The sequence below is a fragment of the Globicephala melas genome, chromosome 4 (genome assembly GCF_963455315.2).
Source record: "Globicephala melas chromosome 4, mGloMel1.2, whole genome shotgun sequence".
Taxonomy (NCBI): Eukaryota; Metazoa; Chordata; class Mammalia; order Artiodactyla; family Delphinidae; genus Globicephala; species Globicephala melas.
The window spans coordinates 127,933,311-127,959,275 of record NC_083317.1 but is presented as its reverse complement, the minus strand read 5'-3'; the positions used below and the strand labels follow the sequence as shown (position 1 = coordinate 127,959,275).

General features: G+C 46.8%; 1 protein-coding gene across 1 annotated transcript; it reads left to right on the top strand.

Moving 5' to 3' along the window:
• The first annotated feature begins 5,424 nt into the window (after positions 1-5,424).
• Positions 5,425-24,461, top strand: IL20RB (interleukin 20 receptor subunit beta). Its single transcript, XM_030873413.2, has 6 exons — positions 5,425-6,068; positions 7,646-7,836; positions 12,144-12,268; positions 14,349-14,499; positions 18,018-18,160; positions 23,649-24,461. The coding sequence occupies exons 1-6, from the start codon at positions 5,995-5,997 to the stop codon at positions 23,754-23,756; spliced, it is 792 nt and encodes a 263-aa protein (XP_030729273.1). The 5' UTR covers positions 5,425-5,994; the 3' UTR covers positions 23,757-24,461.
• Positions 24,462-25,965: the final 1,504 nt, after the last annotated feature.

Here is a 25,965-nt window from a genome sequence, read left to right as displayed (position 1 = left end):
GATCAGCTTTGTGAATGCAGCTCTATGCAAAAAGTGTTGCTTAGCTACTTTCTGCCACACTGAGCACCAGAATCTTAAATAGTCACAGTCACCTGGCTCAAGTCTCTATCGGAAACACCCAAGAGGCTCCACCCAGTGGGCCTTCTTGAGATACTGAGTCAGACTGCTAGAACAAGAACAATTCTCTACAGTGACAGGAGCATAACTATTCACAAGGAACCAAACGATTATACAGAAGATATTCCAATATCTTGGTCTAGCTCCGTTGACAATTCTCATCCAGTGTGGCTGAGGAAATAATTATTCCCAATTTTGCACCCTTCTCTCTGTGGCCAGTAGTCTTTCTTGTTCACACTGTAAGCTTACTCTCCCCTCCTGCCTTGAGTGCATTCTTTGTTTTTGCATTTACTCATGCACATCAGGAAGAGTCTCTATTAACTGGTTTCTTCTACTTGACTTCAATACACATTACTCCTGACTGGTAGATGACATTTCTTGTTAATGAGAATGGTGGGTGGATAACAAAGTTTTCTTTTTCTTTTATTTATTTATTTATTTTTGCGGTATGCGGACCTCTCACTGTTGTGGCCTCTCCCGTTGCAGAGCACAGTCTCTGGACATGCAGGCTCAGCGGCCATGGCTCATGGGCCCAGCTGCTCTGCGGCATGTGGGATCTTCCCAGACCAGGACACGAACCCATGTCCCCTGCATCAGCAGGCGGACTCTCAACCACTGCACCACCAGGGAAGCCCCAAAGTTTTTTTTTTCTCCACTGAATTGTGTTCTCAGGACCACAGTGAGCCTTGTCTAACAACTGGAGGGGATTCACCTATGAAACCCTTCATAGGTGAAAGGAGTCACTTTCAGCTTGGAGTCTGAGCTGAAAATAGACTTCCCTATTTAGTGTCCTAGCATAAAATGGATTTTTCCTCATATAGGGCCACCATGCTTTCTATGTAACCCAATTAAACATCCCCTGGCATCAGTAGTTCATGGGCATTACTGATTTTCCATCTCATTCCCAATGTGTATGTGTGCTACATAAACAACAGCGAAACAAAGATGGAATTTGGAATATATGGTACAAATGGCATAAAGATATTGAAGATGTTGCCTACAGGGCTCAGAAAGAAGCAGTAGTTTTCATTTTAAGACAGGAATGAGACTGAGTATTTTGCCCATAGTGGAGTTAGATTTGGAACTTCACAGGTAGGAGAAGACAGTTACACAAGTGCAAACTGCTGCATAACATAATGGAGGCACCTAAATTTTGGGACATCTCTTGCTGTTGTCCTGCCTGTGTGACCCTCATGAAGAAAGATATACCCAGAAACTCAACCTCAGAGTAGTTGCTTAAATCCTTGATGAGTGCCCTGGTCATTAGGACACCTAATTGTTAGGTCTCCCACCCTAAACAGGTGTCCCTCACTGATTTAATTGACTGCACCTAATTCTACAACTTTACTTTTCTCCTAGGTGCATTTCATCCTGTTTGAATTTATCCTATCATGGTCTTTTAAAATGTATCCTGTCATGCAGATAATCAGAATTAATGCTAAATTTTTAGGTGTGATGACACTATGTTTGTATTTTTTAACTGAAATTTTGTTGAGGTAATTCTAGATTTATATGCAGTTATAAGAAATAATACAGAAAGCCCAGTTTCCCCAATGGTATTTTGCAAAACAATAGTATAATATCACAACCAGGATATTGACATCATTGATACAATCCACCCGTCTTATTCAGACTTCCCCAGCTTTACTTGCATTCGTTCGAGCGTGTGCTTGTGTGTGTGTGTAATAGGTTTGTGTATTTATCACCACAGTCAAGATACTGAACAGTTCCAGTACCACAACGATACTCCTGTTGCCTTTTTAGAACCTCCCCCTACTGTGCCTTTCCCCACTGTTCCTAACCCCTGGCAACCATTAATCTGTTCTCCATTTCTAAAATTTTGCCATTTCAAAATGTTATAAAAATAGAATCATACAGCATGTAACTCTTGGGGGGTTGGGTTTTTTCACTTGGCATAATTTCCTAGAGATTCATCCAGATTGTTTTATGTAGTGATAGTTTGTTCCTTTTTTTTGGCAGGGTACGCGGGCTTCTCACTGTTGTGGCCTCTCCCGTTACGGAGCACAGGCTCCGGACGCACAGGCTCAGCGGCCATGGCTCACGGGCCCAGCCACTCCGCGGCATGTGGGATCTTCCCGGACCGGGGCACGAACCCGTGTCCCCTGCATTGGCCACTGCACCACCAGGGAAGCCCCAGTTTGTTCCTTTTTATTGGATGTACCATAATTTGTTTGACCATTCACCTGTGGGCATCTGGGCTGATTCCAGTTTGTTTATAGACATTGTTGTGCAGATCTCGTGTGACATAAATTTTTACTACTTTGGGATAAATGCCCAAGAGTGCAATTGATGGGTTGTATAGTAATTACAAGTTTAGTTTCACAAGAAACTGCTGAACTATCTTTCAGAGTGGCTGTACCACTTTATATTCCCACCAGCGATGTATGAGTGACTTTACCTGCATCCTCACCAGGGTCTGGTATTGTTACTTTAAAAATTTTTAGTCATTCTGATGGCTGTGTGGTGCTATCTCAGGGACGTTTTAATTTGCAATGCCCTAATAGCTAATGATGTTGAACATCTTTTCATGTGCTCATTTGCCATCTGTATGTACTTTTTGGTGAAATGACTCTTCATGTCTTTTGCCCATTTTCTAATTGAATTGTTTGCTTTTCTACTGTAGGGTTTTGAGTATTCTTTGTATATATATTCTAGATATGAATCCTTTGTGCGATATATAGTTTGCAAATACTTCCTCCCAGTCTGTATCTTGTATTTTCATCCTCTTAACAGGGTCTTTTGCAGAGCAAGATATTTTAAGTTTGATGATGCCCATTTATAAATGTTTCCTTTTATGGATCTTGCTTTTGGTGTCAAGTCTAAGAAATCTTTGTCTAGGTCTGAAGATTTTCTATGTTTTTTCCTAAAAGTTTAGAGTTTCATATTTTGCATTAAGTCTATGGTCCACTTTGAGTTATTTTTTGCATAAGGTGTGAGATTTAGGTTGAAGTTTTTTATTTGCCTGCAAATATCCAATTGCTCTAATATTATTTGTTGAAAAGGCTATCCTTCCTTCATTGAATTGCTTTTGTACCTTTGCCAAAAGTCAGTCGAGCATATTTGTGTGGGTCTATTTCTGGGATGTCTATACAGTTTCATCAATCTATATGTCTATTTCTTTGTCAATACCACACAATCTTCATTACTGTAAGTCTTATAATTGGGTAGATTGATTTCTCTCACTTTATTCTTTTTCAGAATTGTTTCAGTTATTCTCCTTCCTTTGCCTTTGCTTATAAATTTTAGAAAAAGCTGGTATATATCTACAAAAAACCTTGCTGGGATTTTGATAGGAATCACGTTAAACCTGTATATCAATTTGGGGAGAATTACCATTTTAACTATGTCAAATTGTTCGATTCATGAGCACAGTATGTCTCTCCATCTATTTATGTTTTCTTTGAAATCTTTCACCAGCATTGTGGAGTTTTCCCCATACAAATCCTAGATATGTTTCATTAGATTTACACCTGAACTTTAGGGGGAGAGAATGATTGTAAATAATATTTTAAATTTCTGTGTATAAGTGTTCATTGCTAGTATTTAAAAGTACAACTAATTTTTAATGTTTATCTTGTATCCTATGAACTTGCTGAACTCACTATTAGTTTTAGGAGGTTTTTTTTGTAGATTCTGTGGGATTTCCTACATAGCGTGCAAATAGGGGGAGATTAATTACTTCTTTTCCAATCTGTAATGCCTTTTACTTCCTTTGTTTGCCTTATTACAGCTGCTAGAACTTCTAGTACAATGTAGAGTAAAAGTGATGAGGGTGAGCACCCTTGCCTTTTTCTTGATTTTAGGGGGAAAGAATTCAGTCTTTCACCATTGAATAAGATGTTAACTGTAGGTTTTTTAGAGATGGTCATTATCAAATTGAGATAACTCCCTAATGTTCTTGACTTGAAGAGAGGTTGTTTGTTGTTTTCTGCTTTTAAATCATGAATGGATGTTGAATTTTGTAAATGCTTTTTCAGTGTCAACTGATATGATTGTATGATTTTTCTTCTTTAGTTTGTTGATGCAGTGGATTACATTAATTGATTTTCAAATATTGAACCAGCCTTGCATACCTGGAATAAATTCCACTTGATCATGGTGCATAATCATTTTTATACATTATTGAATTTGGATTGCTAGTATTTTGTTGAAGATTTTGGCATTTAAGTGCATAAGATATGTTGATGTGCAGGCTTTTGTGTTTTTAAATACACACTACCTTTACCTGATTTTGGTATCAGGGTAATACTGGCCTCATAAATTAGTTGGAAAGTGCTTTTTCCTCTTCTATTTTTTTGAAGAGATTGTATAAAATTGGTGTTAATTTCTCTTTAACTATTTCGTAGTATTCTCCAGTGTAAGCATCTGGGCCAGGAGATTTCATTTTTGAGAGTTTTAGAATTATGAATTAGAGCTTTATATTTACATAGCTTTAAAATCTTCGCATATCTGACTAGGGAAATGTTTTGTCTACTTTACCAGAGGAAGGATGTCAGAGAGGACCACGCTCCACCCTCCCGGGTGACCTCACTGCAGCTGGCAGTTTTCCTTTTCATCCCTTGGGTGATTACATGTTTAAAGGTGGGGAGGGCAGGATGCCTCCCTTGTGGGTACCCTAGGTGTTTCCTCACAGGGCAGGCCGTGGACGCTGAGAGTGAGATCAGGATGCATCACAAGGGTCCTACATTAGGGAAGAAGCAAGGGCACCAGGTGGGGTGTCCCCAGCAGCACCCATCCTCTCGTGGTTACAGCGCTGGATAACGAACAGCAGGTGCCAATCTGGAGACAGGCACACAGATGAAAAGTCCTAGGCGAGGGTCCCAGCCTCATACACACCATGCTGTCGATATTATCACTGCAACTGTAACAGCAAAGGGAGGCAGGTGTTGGGCATTAAAAGAAGAGCGTGTGAAAGTCGGAGGGGAAGACCATATCGGAAGATCCAGACTGCACCCTGGGTTACACGCAAGGATGAGCCCTGAGGCTGCAAGGTCCTTATGAGGGCAGGTTCAGCTTCACAGGCCTCTTTGATTCTGTGTGCAAACTGTAGACCCACTGTGTGCACACTCTGAGCACACAGCTGTGTGAGCAGGTGCTTGAATCCCGGCTGGCTCAGAGGGCTGCAGGCTGCCTGGGGCGGAGTCTCCGAGCTGGCTTGGTGCCTTTCTGCACTGGACTCCTTCCACGGCAGACCTGAGCCTGCACTTCCCAGATGGCAGCTGCGCCCTGTTTGGCCTTCTTGGGGACACTAACGAATTGCTTTGGTACCTGAGGATGGCAGTAGCAGGAGAAGGTGGTGAAGAGAAGCTGGCAGGAGCCGGTATGGGTTTGCCATGTAGGGGTGGGGGGCTCAGGTTTACGCAGCTTGCTTTAGGTCACATAGTAAGTGGCAGAGTCAAGGCCTGCATCTAGATCGTGACATAAGGGTTGTACATAATGTGCTTCAGTTTCCTCATTTGTACAACAGAGAAACTAATGGTCCTTACCTCCCAGTATGGTCATGAGGATTAAATGAGATAATCATGTGACAACCTAGCACATGGCCTAGATAGAGCATGGTAAGTGCTCAATAATATTAGCCATTATTATTATTAATATTAACATGCCATTCAATCACCAAAGGCAGAATTACAATGATGATAGCAAAAATTTAGCATGAACACAAGTATGGTGACTTTAGAGTTGTTTCTAGTTCCTAAGCATGTTTGGCATTTCATTAGAAACTAACTTGAAGCTGTGGCATTTCCCCCGATGCCAGCCCCCTGAACTCACCTGTCAGCCTGTCTATCTGCCTTGGTCTCAGATGGAGTGACTGTTCTGCCTGCCCCTCAGAACCTCTCTGTACAATCAACCAACATGAAGCATGTCTTGACATGGAGCCCAGTGATTGTGCCTGAAGAAATAATACACTATTCTGTCGAGTACCAAGGGTGAGTTTTGTTTTTTGTGTTTTTTTTTTGTTAGTTTTTCTCTTTTAGACATTAGTTGATTCCTCTCCAGGAATCACAACCTTCATTCCAGAGCTCAAGGAGGCTTTGTGAGCCCAGGGAGAGGTTATTTCCCATGATCTGCATCCTCTGTCTGCATGGGCACTGAGAGAGTTGAAGCAACAAGGGAAATTGTCCCATGGATTTGACAGTGAACTCCCTGGGAGCACAAACATGTATAAAGACTTTTTGGTGAAGCTTCTTTCCAACAATGAGTCAATTGTCTAATGCTGAAGAAAATTTTAAGAAGAAACAAGTTTGTCTCTGACTTGAGGTGGAGAAATCACTGGGGACTCAGATCTTTTGGGTGTGGGGGAGACCTCAGTTTTTCCTGACTGTGTGCTTGCCCCTAGAAGCCAAAACAAATTGTGATCCTATAGGTCAGCTGGCCCTTCTCCAGGTGTCCAGGCCCTCGGAGCTGTCAAGGAGTGACAGGGGCACAGAAGGTGCTCAATATATTTCATTAACAGTTTATACAAACTGAACAACTACACGTGCAGACATTCTCTTAGGCTCACGGGTACAGTTGACAAAGCTTCTGGACAGAGGGAGCTTACATTTAGAGGAGACAGTAAAAAGGTAAAGAAATAAGTACACGAGGTCTGCACTGTCCACTGTGGTAGCCACTAGACACAGACAGCTATTTAAATTTAAATTAATCAAAATTAATCAAAGTTAAATTAAATTAAATTAAAATGTCTGTTTCCCAGTCGTACGAGCCACATTTCAAGTTCTTAATAGCCACATGCGGCTAGTAGCTACCATATAGAACAGCAGGGGTACAGAACATTTCCACCAACACAGAAAGTTCTATCAGGCAGCATTGCTGTAGGTAAGTTCAGATAGAAATCAGCTCTAGGAGGAAGCTAAAAGGCTGATGCAACAGAGAGTTTCTTCTGTGGTAGCTTTTTATCAGATGGTCGGGGAAGGTCTGTCTGAGGATGTGATATTTAAGCCAATATCTGAAGGACAGGCAGCTAATGGGAATGCAGGGGCAGAGCATTTGAGACACAGCGAACGTGACAGCCTGTCGGAGGGAGGGCAAGGAGGCCTGTGTGGAGGGAGCATCACGTTTAGGGGTCTAATGAGAAGGCCAGAGAGTCTTGTAAGCCATGGGAGAGAGTTTGGATTCCATTCTAGACTCTTTGGAAGCCACTAAGGAGACAAATATGATGCTCTGCTGAGTGATGCATGGTTTGAAGACTGGCAGGAAAGGAAGCAGGAAAATCAGGAGACACACAGCAAGGCAAGGGATGACAGTGGCTGAGACTGGGGTGGTGAGCATGCAGATGGAGAGACTGGGACAGAGTGGGGTTTATGCTTGGGTCTCCCTTGTCTGGTGAGAAGGAGTAAGGAAGAAAGGGTGGTCGGTGAGGGAGGAGAGGGGAGAAATGGGTATGGAGCAAATGCTTGTTTTCCTGACCCATAAAATGTCAGTGGATGCAACAGTTACTTGAAACCATCATTGAGCCTGGGTAGAAGGGGCTGGTGTGACGCTGTCCCCTCCTCTCTTTGGCCAGAGAGTATGAGAGCCTGTACATGAGCCACATCTGGATCCCCAGCAGCTGGTGCTCGCCCACCCAAGAGCCCGAGTGTGACATCACTGATGACATCACCGCCACTGTACCATACAGCCTCCGGGTCAGGGCCACCCTGGGTTCACTGACCTCAGCCTGGAGTACCCTGAAGCACCCCTTTAATCGAAACTCAAGTAAGGCTCTTCTCTCCTCACTCCCCCGCCCCCAGCAGCCTCCCCTTCAGGAACCATGCTCACTGAGACTGTTGGGATTCTTTTCAGCATCAAATTAGTCTTGCAAAGCCAGAGTACTGTGAACATCAACAGCCCTAACTGCTCCATTTTAAAAAGTCAGCTGCTTCCCACAGGCCCTCCCTCTCATTTTGAAAGAGACTTTGGAAGTCAGTCCTGTCTCTGGAAGGAAAACTGCTCTGGAAGTGGGGAGATGGGGCTAGGATGGCCTCTCCCTACCCTAGTAGTGCCTCATAAATCTTACACTGCCTCCCATCTGGGGCCTCGCTAACTCCATCTTTGTTGCTCTGTGAGCATCTTCTTCGTGCAATAGGGTCTATACATGATTAGGAACAGTCCTTTGGAAATAAGTAACTTTTCTATAGCAATAGAACCTGGAAAATAATTGAGAAAGAAGTAAGGGAAGAGGGCTTCCCTGGTGGCGCAGTGGTTGAGAGTCCGCCTGCTGATGCAGGAGACGTGGGTTCGTGCCCCGGTCCGGGAAGATCCCACATGCCACAGAGCAGCTGGGCCCGTGAGCCATGGCCGCTGAGCCTGCGCGTCCGGAGCCTGTGCTCTGCAACAGGAGATGCGACAACAGTGAGAGGCCCGTGTACCGCAAAAAAAAAAAAAAAAAAAAAGTAAGGGAAGAATCCAGATTGGTGACCAAATACGGCAGAGTGCAAATAATGGCCAGTGTGTAGAAGGGTGTGTGTGGGGAACCGCAGTAGCAGGGTCTGGATGCCGGGGGCGAGGAAGCAGCTTGTCACATGGTGAAGGGCTTTGACATAAAGCTTGATCAAGTCGGAAGAGGAGGGCCACAGAAGAAGAGAAGATCTAGGCCAGGTCTGTCTTACAGAACAATCACTCTGGCTGTGGTGTGAAAAGTGAACTGGAGTAGGACAAGCCTTCAGGGCAGGTGAACGGTGAGGACGGGGTTGTAACACTCCAGCTGAGCCAAGGTGGGTCCTGATCCCAGAAGTGGGGAAGGGATGGGAAGAAGAGGACAAATTCTAGAGACATTGCTGAGTTAGAAAGGACAGCGCTTGGGGACCAGTTACTGGGAGACAGAATGGGGAGAGATAATGATGGCATCCATCTTCCAGATGGGGTTAGTGGGAGTGTCACCCAAGGAAGAGAACCCAGGAGGAGCGACTGGTCTGAGGAATAAGAGTTGCTGCTGGCTTTGGGCTCTTTGAGATTGAGATGCCTATAGGATATCATGCCATGGATGTCTGATTGGCAGTTGGAAATCAGGCCCTCGGGCTCAGACAGGTCAAGGTTAGACACACAACACAAAATTAATAGCTAGTGGCTTGAGAGCAGGTGAGATGTCCAGGGACAAGACATAAGGACAAAGAACCCAGGATAGGCTCCTGGGAAACCTTAGGTTTAAAAAGAGGGTAGAGGGAAAGTCACTGGTAGGTGCTGGGTGGGGAGAGGGTCATGGAGGGGAGAGCGGATGAGCTGCTGCTGGGCCTGAAGGAGGCCCCTAAATGGGTCCTTGAGAAAGTGGCTTCATGGAGCCGTGGTGATGGTGGACAGGCTGCCAGCTGGAGGGTTGAATGGAGGCGGAAGGGGCAGGGCAGGTGTAGATGATAACGTGACCAGTTGGGACATGCAGGAAAGGCAAGGGAAAGGCCTGTGGTGACCTGTTTTCTTGGTGTGGCAGGTGACCCTCTGCTGGGAGTGAGGACAAAGGAAGGTTTGGGGCAGTAATGGAATGAGTCAAAGGTTACTGAGGACTATATGAGATTGGGTAGAAATTAGGACGGTTAGAAGGTGAGGGAGTCCACGCTAGAAGGGGCTGAGGAAGGTGAATTTGAAGGGGAAGTTGGCCCTCTAGAGTCAGGCAGGTGGGGTTGAAATCCCAGATCAGCCCCTTGAGTCCTCATCTGTAAGAAGGGCAACAGTTTGCCTCACTGGGTAGTTGTGGACAAGATGAAAAGTGCAAAGGCTCAGGGCGGTGCTGTCTTATCATAGCACTCAGCTATTGGTAAATATTAATATTAATTACCCAAGGGATGCCCAGAGTTGAGAGCCAGAGAGCAGAGGAAGGAGGGAAGAGCTGGGGGCAGCAGTGGGACCATTGGAATGGATACCAATAGAAATTTTGGTGCCGAATGTGGGCTCCTCTTCCCAGTCTCTTTCTCTAGGCACTGGGAGGATATGGTGGAGGCAGTGGGATCCCATTGCAGGCCCTGGGGAAGCCTGAGAGGCGCTGGAGGGTAGTGCAGCTTTGCCTCTGCCTGCTGTGCCTGGGCAGCACCCAGCACCACCTCCCTTTGGCTCCTAGAAGCACGGGCTCCAGCCAAGGTCATTGCTGGTGGCTGGCAGCTGTTGGAAAGGAAGGCACGGGGCATTTGGAGATTGAGGGAGTGCCTACAAAGCTATGGGGGCGGGTGTGTGCAGTAGCAACTTGTGCTTGAGAAGGCCAATATAAACAGGAAAAGGGCCACTGCAGGAGGAGCTGAGGAAGGGAGTCTCTGTACCTGCCTCAGAAGCTGCTCCTGTGTGGTCCCCATGCAGGTGAAGTTAGCTGCAGAGCTGGGATGGAATCGAGACTCTCAAGGGCATTACGTCTGTTCTTTGGCCTTTGAAAAAGGCCACGCTGACTTCTCCCAAGACATATGAAAAATCTTATTTTAAGGCTCTCTTGAAAAGGATCTCCTACTCTTAAAGGGAAGCCTGTTGAGAGCAGAGGTTCATAACCTCAATTATATGAATTCATGTCACAGGGGAGCTTTAGAACCACTTATCTCCAGGGCCTAAGCCTAGAGTCTGATTTAAGCGATCTATGTGCATCCTGTTCATTGGGAGTTAAAAAACACCCCACAGCAGAGTCTAGAAATGTGGAAAGACATGGACTCAAATTCTGGCCATTAACTGTGTGATTCTGGGAAAGTCATTCAACCTCTCTGAGGCTGTTACATTATCTGTACGATAAGAACAGTATTTACCTTCTTAAGCTTGCTGGATGGATTAAATGAGATAAGTTTGTAGAGTACATAGGACAGAAGTTCTTGTCCCAACTTTGTCAAAAAATTCTCTGAACTGAAATGACATTAGGTCATTTTGTCTAATTCTAATCTCAACATAGATGGAGATCAGGGAATCCAATTCTAATCATGTTTGACTTAAAACTGGAGGAGTCAAAACATCTCTCTCCCTACTGGAGGTGTTTCAGACGCAGTTCTAGTGGTGCTGTATGCTCATATGAAGCCTCTGAACTGGGTATGTTTTGTACAGTTGGTCCCTGACTTTCCAAGTCCTCATGTTCCTTTTCCAGGCAGCTCTTCAAATGCCAGGAAATAGTTTGTTCTCTGAAAACTCCCTGCAGGAACTGCCTTTCTTTTGAGTGTCCACTGACCCCAGTGCAGGAGGATGTAGCCCAGAACACACTCTGCTAAACTTGCCAAGCCAAGCCCAGCAATTGCGGTGGCCCCTCTGGTCCTGCAGCATCTGGATCTGAGAGGCAAGTCTGGATCCATCATCAGTAACCAGGGACTAAAGACTGTCTGTGTGGGCCCTTCTGTTCTTGGTCTCCTGATAGGAAAGTATCCATGGGGGCTGCTGGCCTCTCTGTTTGGGATCCAGTAATATGAAGGATGGTGCTTGTGCTTATGCTGTAAATTTCTAGAGCTGATTATTGGAATTTGTAAAACCCTCTGATTTTCTAACATCTTCCATTAAGGATATGAGATTGAAGAATCCTTGGACTGAGAATAGAGAGGCCAACCCATCCACAGGCTGCTGATTTGCTGATGTTTGAGAGTTAGCAGCAGCCGGTATATATAACTGATCTATGCGAATTGTAGTAAGTTGTTGTCATCTGTTTTTTTTTTTTTTTTGCGGTACACTGGTCTCTCACTGTTGTGGCCTCTCCCGTTGCGGAGCACAGGCTCCAGACGCACAGGCTCAGTGGCCATGGCTCACGGGCCCAGCCACTCCGCGGCATGTGGGATCTTCCCAGACCGGGGCACGAACCTGTGTCCCCTGCATTGGCAGGCGGACGCTCAACCACTGCGCCACCAGGGAAGCCTGTCATTTGTTTTTTTCATTTGCTCATCATTCAAAAAGTGTCTACTGAGCACCTGCTGAGTACAGGAGAGGATCAGTGTACACGCCTCTGCACACTGTGAAGCCATATCCAAACCCCTCCCCTCCCATGAGCCTGACATGTTTCTACTGATGGCTTGGTCATGGTCTCCCTGGACAAAACTCAGTCTTGTCTGGGGCTGGCTTTGATTCTTTCCTTGTCTTGCCAACAGCCATCCTCACCCCACCTGGGATGGAGATCACCAAGGATGGCTTCCACCTGGTTATTAAGCTGGAAGACCTGGGGCCACAGTTTGAGTTCTTCGTGGCCTACTGGAAGAGGGAGCCTGGTGCCAAGGTGAGACTTCCACCCTTGGCCTTTGAGTTAGACTTTGGAGAAGCAGTCACAGACCTCCGAGAGCTGGATGAGGAAAGCCAGCCCCTGCAGTGCTTGCTGTCTGGGGTGGCCTGAGGATGAGCGGGCCTGGGTGAAGTGTGGGAAAGGAGAGATGGGTGTAGGTTGACAATCCCGGCAGCCTCTTCCTCAAAGGACTGCCTTGGTCCAACCCAGACTGTGGCTGGGAGCTGTCTCAGGCCACGTTTGCTAAAGTATGAGGGCTGCCTCCTTGCCCTAAACTCTGCCATAGTTGGATCCATGATACCTTTTCAATGCATTTCTTCTCCCTCATCAGCATGTCTTCTCAGCCATTCTCCCTGCTGTTTACAGGCGGCAGACCAGGGTGTTCCAGATCAACTGGATGATTTCAAAAGCATATGAGGCTGGCACAAGGCTCTCGAGGGTGTGTATCTGGGCAGCGTGCAGAAGTCGGGGCAGAGAGTCAGGAGCTGGCTGATAAACAACCCTAATTCTGAGCCAATGGGCCACCTGGAATGCCTAGATGGGGCGCTGCCCTACCTGTGGAATGGATGCTGCGGGCTAGGCTGGGTGGGAGGTCAGCTCTCCCAGAGGGAGTGGCCAAGCATCCTGCAGCCACAGCAGCAGAAAGGATGGAGCTTGGGCAGACCTGTGGAGGCCCTGTCCAAGCTGAAATGGTGACAAGGCCCACTCGAGTCAGCACAAGGAAAAATAGGCTCTGTCACAGGGATTAATATGGTGCTATAAGGGGCTCTCACAGACTCCATGATCAGAGCAGGCCCAGAGCCAGGCTGCAGCACAGCCTCACTTGCCCAGGGGCCCCCATCTGTGGAGTCTCTGATTCCCTCCAGTGGGCCCTCTCTATTGCACTCTTTCCGTGGCCCTCTCCCCAGCTTGCTTGCAGGCCCTCACCACTCCTTCCTGCACATGCCTATGGCTGTGCCTTACCAGGCCTGACTCCTCCTCGCCATGTCCTCTCCCCTTGGTCCCTGCTTCTAGCTGCAGGTATCAGTTCCCCAAGATCAGTTCCTAGCAGAGGAAATCTGACTGGTACTGCTTGTCTTATCAGGCCAAGCTTAGGGGTCGCCGGTTGCTGGCTGGCCTCTGATAGACCCTTTCCAGGCCAAGGGTACCCCTGACCTAATGCCAGTGTCTGAGGGACAGGTCATGTGCCCTACCACCCACTCAATGGGGACCGTGGGCTGGGTAGCTTCCCCTGGAAGGTGGTATGTGTAGGTGGAACAGGCAACAGCCATGGTTTCCAGCATTTATTCCTACTGGGTCAGGGCCCAGTGGTAGGAGGTGGCATTGCCAGGCAGAGGGAGTCGAGTGCGGGACTGATCAGGGCCTCGGCTGGCTGGGAGCATGCAGATCCCTAGGATTCTTCGGGAGGTGCAGAGCCAGTGCTGGGAGAGGAGCCTGTGTCCTGAGCCACCTGGGCCTGGCCCAGACGAGTCTCCACAGGTTCAGACGCAGAGCACAGCCCTCAGGGGGTGAGTGGGTGTGGAGGGGCGTGCAGATGGATGGACAGACAGTGGATGGATGCAAGTGTGAGGAGGCACTGCCTACAGGCTCCAGTGTTCCTGTGTACTGATCCCCCTGGCAGCAGTGGCCCGGCCAAGCCCCCAGTCAGATTTCTGACCTTCAGGTCTCTGTCCAAATATTACCCTATCAGAGAGGTCTTCCCTAATCCCTATTCTGGTGCCTCCTCATCACTCTCTACCTCTTTGCCCTGCTTCATTTTTCTTCATAACCCTCATCACCACCTGATGTGTGTTATATATGGTCTGTCTTACCCCACATAAGCTCCACGAGAGCAGGAACTTTGTTTTGTTCAATGCTGTGTCCCTGTTTTGTTCAGTGTTTACACCAGTGCCTGGCACACCGTAGGTGCTAAAGAAATAAATAAATATTTAAGAATGAATGAATGAATAAATGAATGAATGAGAGTAACATTCTGTATGCATCTTGGAAAGGAAATATTTACAGCTTCCCTTCCCTCCTTCTCCCTCTTTTGTGTCCTGCTTCCCCCAGAGTGTAACTGTTTTCTGTTTTCCTAAAGGAACACGTCAAGATGGTGAGGCGCGGGGGCATTCCGGTGCACCTGGAAACCATGGAGCCAGGGGCTGCACACTGCGTGAAGGTCCGGACGTTCGTGAAGGCCATTGGGAGGCACAGTGCCTTCAGCCAGACAGAATGTGTCAAGGTGCAAGGTAAGGCCACCTGTCTGCCCCTCCTGGGCGATGCTCGTTGCTTGCTGCTTCCTCTGGTTCTGAGTATCCCCTCGGTTTCCCTGACCTGCTCCCCCAGGCTGGGTAGATCCTGTGGTGAAATTGTTCTGCGTTCTAATCCCCCCAGAAGAGAGTCCACCCTGGGGCTGGGCAGGGGTCACTTGGCAGCTGTCTAGAACACTTTTCCCTGAAAGCTCCCGAGGCCTGAGGCCAGATGTTGCAAGGCTGGTTGACCCGGTGGCAGCTGCCTGGGTATCAGAGGGGGGTGCTAGTGAGGCAGCCGGGGCCTGAGCGTCGGACCTCGTGTGGACGTAGCCCACTGTGTAGCATGGCTGCGCTCAGCTGGGAGGGGCCTGATAGAAAGTTTGTAGAATCCTCTTGTTTGACTTAATTTTTCCCCTTGAGTTTTTTATGGTTTAAAAGCCTGCAGTGAAAAGAAATAAAACAAAACCCCATATCCCATGATTTTGCCACACAAACACCACGAGTGACATTTGTGTATAACTTTTTAGTTTTTTAAAAATTATCATTTTGAGGGCTTCCCTGGTGGCGCAGTGGCTGAGAGTCTGCCTGCCGATGCAGGGGACATGGGTTCGTGTCCCGGTCCGGGAAGATCCCGCATGCCGCGGAGCGGCTGGGCCCGTGAGCCATGGCCGCTGAGCCTGCGCGTCCGGAGCCTGAACTCCGCAACGGGAGAGGCCACAACAGTGAGAGGCCCGCGTACCGCAAAAAAAAAAAAAAAAAAAAAAAAATGATAAGGTACGTGTGGAACCGCCTTCCTCATCCATGTAATTCCCACCCCTCCCCCAGAGGTATTAGCTTTTTGTATATCCTTCTAAAGACTTCTCAGTACGTTTACAAGTAAATGGGAATATACTTTTATATATTTCCCCTCCTTTTAGCACAAATGTTAGCACACACCATGAACTGTTCTGGATCTTGTCTTTTTCACTTTACATATCTTGTAGATTTTTCCATATCTGAAAAGAACTTTTTCATCCTTCTTTGTAGCTACATAGTATTCCACTGTATGTATATATAACTAATTCAACTAGCTCCCTATTGATGCGTATTTAGTTTTTTTCTCCCAATATTTTGCTATTACAGCCAATGCTTTCATTAATTACCTTGGGCATAGATCATTTGCTGGTATATTTGAAGGATAAATTCCAAGAAGTAGAGTTGCTGGGTCAAAGGGCTGTTAGCCTTTGTGTAGACACATGTTGTCGTTGAATTATATATACACTTTGAGTCTGCTTTTTCACAAATATCACATCCATAACATTTTCCATGTAGATTTTCTGATTACCATTTTATACTACTTTTTTTGGGTCTTTATCTTTTAATTGAAGTATAGTTGCTTTTCAATGTTGTGTTAGTTTCAGGTGTTCAGCAAAGTGATTCAGTTATACATATATATGTATATAAATCTATTCTTTTTCAGATTCTTTTCCATTATAGGTTATTACAAGATACTGAATATAGTTCCCTGTGCTATACAGTAGGTCCTTGTTGGTTATCTGTTTTCTTTTTTTTGCGGTATGCGGGCGTGTCACTGTTGTGGCCTCTCCCGTTGCGGAGCACAGGCTCCGGACGCGCAGGCTCAGCGGCCATGGCTCACGGCCCAGCCGCTCCGTGGCATGTGGGATCTTCCTGGACTGGGGCACGAACCCGTGTCCCCTGCATCGGCAGGCAGACTCTCAACCGCTGCGCCACAAGGGAAGCTCTCTGTTTTATATATAGTAGTGTGTATATGTTAATCCCAAACTCCTAATTTATCCCTCCCCCAGACCCTCATTTTATACTACGTTTTAAAACCATGTAAGTCAAGCTCGTTAAAAAATTTGAACAACACAGAAGTATATAAAGTAAGAAGTACACGTTCTCCATTCTCCCCACACCACTCAGGAGGTTTCCTTTGGCAAGTCTGGCATTTAATCCTCCAGTCATCATGTGATGCCAGTACTCAGAGGCACAACTGGGACTGTACTGTGCTTACTGCTTTGTACCTCGCTCACCTTCACTGGGTATTGCTATTGTGAGCACCTGTTAATGTCAGTACATATAGATCTACCTCATTGTTTAAGAACATGCATAACAAGCCAGTATATGGGTGTGCCAAAGTATATGTAACCATCCCCCATAAATAGGTATATTCTGTGCTTTCCAGTCTTTTGCCACTACAACCCGTGATGCAGCGAACAAGTCTGTATATATCCTAATTCTCATTTTAATAGCTGAACTCCTGACCTGCCATGATGATATCCCATGATGTATTAAATCATCCTCCATTGGGGGTATTTAGATCATTGCCATCTGCTTTTGAAGATGATGTTCATTCACTGATTCATTCATTCATTCATTCAGTGAATAATTATTGAGCACTGACTATGTGCCACCTGCTGGGCCCGTCACTGGGATACAGCAGGGAAGTCCCTGCCCTCACCGAGCTTACCTTCTAGTTGGGGAGACAGGCTACAAGGCAGTAAACAAATGAGATGGTGTCCCTTGGTGGTACGTGCTATGAGAAAGCACACCAGAGCGTGCTGGGGTGGCGGAAGGTGCAGAGGTGCTGCTTTGGTCAGAGAGGGGGGCTGGTTATGCGAGGCTGTTGCTCTAATAAAGATGTTGCTGTGAACTGCTTTCTGCATATGTTTCCTTCCTTGGAATTATTCTTTGGAATCCACTCACAGGAGTGGATGAAAGAGTATGAACATCTGTGTATCTCTTGATATGTACTGCCAACATATTTTCCAAAATCATTGATACAAACTGTGGGGACCCCAGCCATCTGGAAGAGCCCACCAGCTTCTCTGCAGCTGCATTGGCTGTGGCACCCTTCACATCCTGGGTGAGCAGTCCAGCCCAGAGGGGCTAAATGAATAGGACAGAGAGATGGGAAGGTAAACTGTCCCCCCCTTCCGCATCTCCAGACGTTCAGACTTGGCACTTTCTGATACATCACTTAGTAGAATTTGGAGCCAGCCCTACCTGTGTGACCTGGGGTAAGTCACTTAACCCTCGCAGGGGCTTGATATATGAGTTATTATGTGACTGTGTTCTGAATTCAGCATTTTCCTCCATCACACGAATCAATGCCAAGAGTAAGTTGTGAAATACACTTTGTTTTCAGTTACTGCCCAGCTCCCTTCTGGGCTGTTCTCTTTTGGTGCTTCCCCCTCATCCTGCCCGGGGCCTGGCCCTCTGCCTTCTTCCTGGCAGTGGCTCAGAGGTACGTGCAAATACAGCTAGTGGCTTAACAGATGATGCTCCTCCCTTTCCCTTCCCAAGAAAAAGATCGTAATCTTCCTTGGCTTTCTGGAAACCAATCTGGATTCTAGAAAAATGGTTTTAATGGTGGTCATTTCGGTCACTAGGGCACACATCAGATGTCAGGGTGTTGGCATCTGCTCTCTTGGCCAGTGTGCAGAGCCAGATCCAGGAAAGCGAGGGAGGCCCAGGATTGTCTCCTAAGCCGGTTCCTGTCTTTCCGTTTCCAGGAGAGACCCTGCCGCTGGCACTGGCTCTGTTCTCATTTGTGGGCTTCATGCTGATCCTCGTGGTTGTGCCGCTCTCCATCTGGAAAATGGGCCGGCTGCTCCAGCACTCCTGTTGCCCCGTGGTGATGCTCCCCGACACCTTGGTAACTGTTCTTTTTCCTTTCAGCATGATGCTGACCCGATGTAGTCTGGGCCTTAGTGGGTCAGGGACACACATATCGTGGGTTTACAAGCATTTGCACAAAGAGGGGAGAAGAGTACTTACAGGAATTCCCTCCTAGTCAGAGGGGCTGGGAGACGTCCCATCACCAGGGGGTGGTGGCCTTCCCCAGGCTCCCATCAGGCCTCTGCTCCTTGCCCCCAGGTCCTGGCACGGCCAAGGCAGCAGGTGTGTAGCCCAGCCCAGGAGGCTCTGCATTCCAGGCGTCATGCATAGTCTTACCCTGAGGACCGGCCTACCGAGCCTTCTTACCTCCCTCCCATCATTGTAACAGCAGCTGCATCCAGAAATATGTTCCAACACAACATAGTCAGTTCATACGCCAAGAGCCTCATGGGTCCTCAGGGTGAGGTGCACGTGTGTGAAATTAGGGCGCGTGGAGTCTGCTTTGCCTTTGGCTGGGGGCAGGGGGACTAGCTGGACCTGTGACTACCGAAGGTGAGGGATCCCAACTCCTCACAAGCCAGGGTCCTTATCTTACTCCTGAGGTCACTGGGCCATAGATCTGAGTGTCTCCAGTGGGGACAGGCCCTGTGTGCTGTGCCAGGGTCGGGGAAAAGCAAAAGCAGGTCTCCAGAGATCCCCACATGTTGCATCTGTCTGCTTCCTGTGCACCCTAGCCCCCCACCTCCGCCCCGGACCTCAACCCACCGAGCAGTGCAACAGAACACAACAAAATAATAACAAACAAAAGCAAACCCATCCCTGTCCCCTCAGGGATATCTCACCCTTCTGTCCTGGGAGGATGGGGTTAGCGGTCAGCTTCTCAGAAGCAGCTAGAGCCAGAACTGCCTGCAAGCTATACATTCCTGTAGTTCCTTGTCAGCCAGGAGTTACCCTGGAAGGGTCCCTCTTGTGACATCACAGGGCCCTGAGAGCACAGGCCATGCTCCCCCTTCACAGGAGGACTAACCCTCCCTGCAGTCCAGTCCTCAGGACACCCTGCACGCCCCACCGTATGATCCTAGTGTCAGCTCTCTTTCTTTCCAGGAGTTTAGGGAGTCATGACTCCAGGGGACACTGGTCCAGAATTAAGCACCAGGCACCGTTCTAAGGCTTTATGGATATTTGCTCATTTCATTTGCCCCTTTTCATAATGTTTACCAACCAGTGTTCTTTACATCGGTTCCCCCTCCAGCCCCTCTGGATGACTAAAGGGTTTACTGCTAAACATAAAGGCAGTGGGATGTATCAAACATAGGGGACAGGGCTGGCCTGCATCCCCTTCAGCAAGAACTTGAGGGGCTCAGAGTTCCCTGAAGCACAAAAGGATGTGTATTCTGCTGTTGTTGGGTGGTGTTTTATAAATATCAATTGCACCAAAATGTTTAATACTGTTCAGATCATCTTTGTCCTCACTGATTTTGTTGGAATAGTTCTATTAGTTATTGAGAGAGAGACAACAAAATCTCTAACTATGAGTGTAGATGTGTCTGTTTCTCCTTTCATGTCAATTTTTCCTTCATGTGTTTTAGAACCTGTTTTAGGTGCATACATATTTATGATTGATAGGTCTTCCTGAATAATTGAGTCTTTTATCATCATGAAATGTCCCTCTTTATCTCTGGCAGTATTCTTATCCTGATATCAATATAGCCCTTTTTTGTTTACTGTTTGTAGGGTGTATCTTCTTCCATATTTTTATCTTAAACTTATGAATGTTCTCAAATTTAAATGGTGTCTCTTGAAGCAGCACAGAGGTTTTTTGCTTTGTTTTGTTTTGTTTTTTAAGTGAATCTGTTCCAACAATCTCTGCCATTTAATTGCAATGTTTAATCCATTAACACTTAATTCTAGTTCTCTCACTTCCTAACTTTTCTGTTTGCACCCATATCTGTTTTCTGGTTCTTCTGTTCATGGCACCAAGAGAGACCCTCAGCTCCTCAGGGAGCTGTAAAAAATGGGAAACTCACCCAGAGACATTCCCTTCTTCCAAGTGTCAACTTTTGGTTGCTCTCCTGTGACTTAAGGAAGTTGGTTTCATATTTTGATCCGTTTTTGAAGTTGCTATCTGCAGGAAGATCGGTCTGATTGGTGCTCCTCTGCCGTTAGTAGAAGCGGAGCCCTGCAGTAAAGGAAGAACCCCTGAATGAACCCAAAACGATGATGATGGGAGGGGAGCATTCCTGGCTCAGCAGGTCACTAGCTCTTCTTTTCCACACACGTAAAAAGCTCAGCCTCCTTGGCTGGACTCCACTGAGTAGTTACCCTTTACGGCTTTCCTCCCAACTCTGTTCCCATGCTTACCCTCTACTCACGAGCTCTTGCATTCCTAATACCCTCCTTCAATTTCCCTCTCTGGTCCTACATTCAATGACCTAGCAGAGTTCCCTCCCAGGACCCAGTGTGTTGTTAGGGAGCCACAGAGTAAAGGGCCAGGGAAAGAACAATGTAAAGGGTCCGTTCCCTGGAGAATTTCAGGTGCACAAGGAAAGCCCTCCAATGGCAAGAGCTCCTAGGAATCCTAATGCATTATGAGCCATACCCTAAAAATAGCTTTTGGAGAAAACCAAGCAACTGAGATGAGACCAGAGACAAGGACATTCTTTTTTTTTTTTTTTTTTTTTATTCATTTATTTAGGCTGCACTAGGTCTTAGTTGTGGCATGCAGGATCTTCGTTGCAGCATGTGGGCTTCTTAGTTGCGGCATGGGACTCTTAGCTGCGGCATGCATGCAGGATCTAGTTCCCTGATCAGGGATCAAACCTGGGCCCCCTGCATTGGGAGTACAGAGTCTTACCCACTGGACCCCAGGGAAGTCCCGAGACAAGGAGATTCTATGAGAGAATGACCACTTTTGTTCGTGGAAGGTAAATGCCATGACCCTTGACCACCTTTTGCTTCTCTGTTCCCCTTACCATCCTTCCTACTTTGTTCTAGTGTCTGTTCCTACATGCATTCTTTTCCATAAGGCTTTTAATTTGTATTCTGTTTCTCTCCAGATTTTAACATGGACAGTTTCTCTGAGTGTATGCATTTCCCACAGTGTTTTGTGAGAAATAGATAGCTAGTGTCCATCAAATCCCAAATAAGTTCTGGAGCTGCACATCACCACCACCATCTCCCCCCTCTCAGCCTTTACTTTAGCACAGCCTAGCTGCGCTTCAGCATTTGCACTGGTCATAGATAATCCTCCAAACTATTAAAAAGCAACTTCCAGCCAACCTTGCAAAGACCACGCATCTTTCCAATTAAACCACGGAAAATTACCAAGTGGAAATCCTCGACAAGGCTTCAAAAAGTCCTATTGAGTTTGTAAATGTTTAATTTGTCTGTTTGGATTAAACATTTCATGTCTTCATCTATAATTTTACAGTTGGTGATGGTTGCACTCTGAAATATACCATTAAGAATGTCTTTCCATTCAAGTTTTTATCACCAAGTAACAGTCTATGGCAAAAATATATATGCAAGGAAAATTATACTAAGACTGCTCGGTGTGTGTTCCCTATTTTAAAATATAATGTATTTTCCTTGTCTTTTATCCATAATTGCTTCATGGGGATGGAGGCTTTGGTGCTAAAGGTTCTTTGTTTCCTTTCTGTGACTCACTTCATTCTTTCTCTTCTTGCTGTCACATTCCACTGTAACGTGGGTAGCAAACATCAAGATGGCCTCAAGTTAGTCATCTCTAAATTGAGATGTGCTCCAATGGGCCATCCCAAGTCTGACTTTGTATACTTCATAGAAAGTAGAGTTTGTGAGCCCAGGTGCCTCTGGGGCCCAGACAGATTAAAAAAAAAAAAAAAAAGAGTGTACAGTACAATAAATGTGATTTAATAGGGAGAGATAGATAGGAGGACCATGGCAAACATGGCCCAGCTAAAGAAACCAGCTTCTTCTCAGTTCATGCAGTTTGCTGCCAAGAGGGGATGTGAGCCAGTGCTTCCTAAATTTGAAATGAGAATCCAGAAATCCAGACTTTATAATAAATCTCCTGATTTTCAAATGTTAAGAACAAATTCAAATTTAAAAAAATATATCAGCTGAACCTTGCTTGGAAGTTTGTTCTAAACTATGGGACAACAGTTTTGTACCTTCTGAAATTCTGAGCTTACGCTGTTTCACTTTAATGTTCTAGAACGACGCCATCCAGTATGGTAGCTGCTAGCCATATGTGATGATTAAGCACTTGAAATGTGACTAGTCCAAACTGAGATGTGCTGTAACTATGAAATACATGACAGATTTTGAAGATGGTACAAGAAGAGTATAAAATAGTTTATTAATATTTTTATGCGGATTAGATGTTGAAATAATATTTATTTTTAAAATAAAATATATTTTTAAAATTAACTTTACCTATTTCTTTTTACTTTATAAAATGTGCTACTGGAGAATTTTTAATGGCTTATGTAGCTCACATTACATTTCCATTGCAAGGCACTCCGCTAGAGTTTAAAAAGCAATCAGGTATAAGCACTGCAGATGTAGGTAGCCAGTGCCCTGGGAATCTGACCAGACCAGCATCAGGGAATTGGTGGTGGGCTCCACACTGACATCCCATTCAGTGAGCCTTGCTTTCCCATTATTTGCCTGTGGACACCAGGAGTGAGCCCTGTAGCCACCTCTTTACAAACAAGATCAAGGGCAACCGACTAGATGAAGCTAATGTCTCTGGGGATGGGGGTGGAGGAAACCATTGTGCCCACCTGTCTGTGCCCACATGCCACTCTTTAAAGTGATGACAGGGAGGGACTTCCCTGGCGGTCCAGTGGTTAAGACTCTGCGCTTCCACTGCAGAGGACACGGGTTTGATCCCTGGTCGGGGAACTAAGATACCACATGCCCTATGGTGTAGCCAAAAAAAAAGAAAAAGAAAAAAGAAAAGTGATGATGGGAAGGGCTGTGGGAGACGCTGTGCAAGACCCAAGTGAGTTTGTTGGAGGCGAATGGTCTAGGGGCGACACTGGGGAAAGTCGCCCTGAAAGGTTGATACCTGCATTTTTACAACCAGTTATGATGATGTATTGGGGTTGCTGGGAGAAGATAGCAGGGATGTGAAGTATGAGTAGGAAGGGACTCCTGTTTATGGAGCACCATCCCTGGACCAGACACCCTGCTAGTGCTGTACGTGGAGCACCTCAGACCAGGTCACTCTTTTCAGAGCTCTCTGGCAGAAGAAGGTTAGATTTTTTGGACCAGAACTACATTCTGGGCTTCTGTGGGGCAGGGTCCCCTAGGGAGGAGTGCCGAGGAGGCAGGACCCCAAGACATCTGCTGGTCGGTGACCTGGGAGACGATCTCAGTGAAGGTGGGAAGCCCTTGCTCTAGGGGTTAGAATTGTCTTTGGGCTTTTCTGCTGCTGGAAAGTTAATGAATCAGATAGTTGAGGTTTTTGGTGATATTCTCCACGATTGCTATTACTATGACTATTCACCTAATGAATATGAATGAAAATTGTTTTTCAGAAAATAACCAGTTCACCCCAGAAGCTAATCAGCTGCAGAAGGGAAGAGGTAGAAGCCTGTGTGGTGGCCGGGCTGTCTTCTGAGGAGCTCCTCAGGGCCTGGATCTAGCAGATGAAGTCTAGAAACCTGGTCTGCAGGACACGGGACGGTGAGGGGAAGGGCCGTGCTTCGGCTTTCCTCCAAGGACAAAGGACAAGAGAAGAAGAGCCTGCTGTGTCTGTGTTAGAAGCAACTGTCAGAGGTAGAGTGGTGTGGCCGATGGAGCACTGAGAGGGGGTCAGGGGATGCGACCTCCAGCACTGGATCTCTCTGCTGTCCTCTAGGGGGATGACCCTGTGGAAGGTGCTTCGTCTCTCAGTTTTCTCAACTATACAATGAGGGGATTAAGTACCCAACCATTAAACCATATGTATATATATCCATATCATCTCTCCACCACTTGAAGAGCTGTAGGGAAATTGACAACACTGTGCATTGGGATTGGTTCTGCTTTTCTGAAGAGCAGTAGATACACGTGTAACAGGAATAATCCCAAGCTCTATACACCTGCTGGCTTGGAGATCCTGCTTTGCTAGAGGAACCTTGAAGAGGAAAGGAAGGGTGGGTGCAATGGGGTTGATTTCAATTCAAGCCAAATGCCTGCTCAGAGGTGACTGAATGGCTAAGCCAGCTCTCCAAACCATGACCCGGAGGGAGGCCACAGCCCCCTGAAAATGAGCCGCGCACAGATGCTGCAGACACGTGAAATGCTGTACAGGGTAGATAGTGTGTGCACACTGAGGACAGCAGCTAAAATGCATGTGCATGATGAGATGAGACCGCAGAAGGATGTTGATCATAAGTGCGATGTTTGCTGTGTTCCTTTTTCCTGTACTGTTGTTATAGTACTGAATGAAAAATAAAAAGGTGTCACATTGGGTAATCATTGTGGTTTCTTCCAAAAAAGTTGTCTTTAGGGTTCCAGTTATATCATCAACCTTGAGTGCAGGTCACCTGAAGACCACCTTTGGTCAGGAGATGTGGGAGTAGCCCCAGGTAGGGGATGGGGCAGGGAACCAGCGAGGGGCGGCGTCTGGCTGCATGGGAAACGTGACTGAAGCAGCTGGCCAAAGCCTCATCTGGCCAGGATGCTCCTGCATCTTCCTGGAGGCCTCGTGATACAGGAAATCCCTTGAGGACAGCTCCTCGGGTGTCCTTAACTCTCCTAGCATGTTCATCTGGGGCACGCGACTGAAGCCTCTTCCCGACCCTCTCCCCCACCAGGTGAGGAAGAGTCAGGGTCAGAGAAGGGATGGAGGGGGAAGTTTCTTGAAGGCTGAAACGATTGCTGGGCAAGGCCTGTGCCTCCCTTTTAGACCCCAGCCCTCCCAGTTCTGGAGCCTCTGAACTGGTTTGTCTCCACCCCCACTTCCTGGGCCCCTTCCAGCCAGCCCAGAGGTGGAGACAGTCTAACTGCTTCAGCCAGGTGTTTCCCCTACAGGATAGAGGCCCACAGCCCTCTCTCCATCTGGTGGGGTTTCGAGGAGCCAGAGGATGGGCTCTCTTTAAGATGAGATCACTGAAGATCATTTCATCTGTACCATTTTGTATGCCTCTGTGTTGTCTGACTCTTGTACGAAGAGTATGTGTTCGTTTTACCTTTGGCCTAACCTGGAAACATATTTTTAGTTTGCAGAAATAAAGACGATACTAGTTCACCAGTCACCAACCCCCTCCTCCCTCTCCCCCGTCACCTGTCTAGGCCCAGAACCCAGAAATGACCCCTGACTTTCCCTCTGCTTGCGTCCCTCTCACAGGTAGTCTCACTGCCCATCCACCTTGCAGGCATTTACAGGTATACAGGAATTTCTCTCAGTTATTCTAGTGTCGTCCCATGTCCCCAGAATCACTTATCGAAGCCCAGCCATGCACCAGACATTGAGCTAGTTCCTGAAAGTAGGGGGGCTGCCTCCCCTGTAGCTGGCCATTCCCTCTGGCCCGGAGTACTTGTGTTCTAACTCCCCAGCCTCCCCTCCTCCCCTCCAATCACCCGGCCCTCTAAGCTGGGACACTTTAATGAATGAAAATGGGTGTGATTAATAACTACAACAGGATGGCAGGGAGACTGACCATCTCTCACAGTCCTTCATGCTGCTCAACTGAGTTGACACCCATGACCCCAGAATCAAGCCCAACTTTCTTAGTCCTGCCTTCAGATGCTGCCAGAGTCCAAGGAATAAAACCCCTGCTCCATGACGCTTACATTCGAATGTGGGGGGAAAGGAGAAATAATAATAAAATAATACTAGCAATGATCATTATTAAGTGAATTATCTAG

Bases quoted from the DNA above. Each gene is read 5' to 3' on its own strand.
- IL20RB (XM_030873413.2), top strand. From the start codon at position 5,995: ATGAAGCATGTCTTGACATGGAGCCCAGTGATTGTGCCTGAAGAAATA. The intron at 7,837-12,143 runs GTAAGGCTCTTC...TCTTGCCAACAG, and splicing joins CCCCTTTAATCGAAACTCAA to CCATCCTCACCCCACCTGGG. The intron at 12,269-14,348 runs GTGAGACTTCCA...GTTTTCCTAAAG, and splicing joins AGAGGGAGCCTGGTGCCAAG to GAACACGTCAAGATGGTGAG.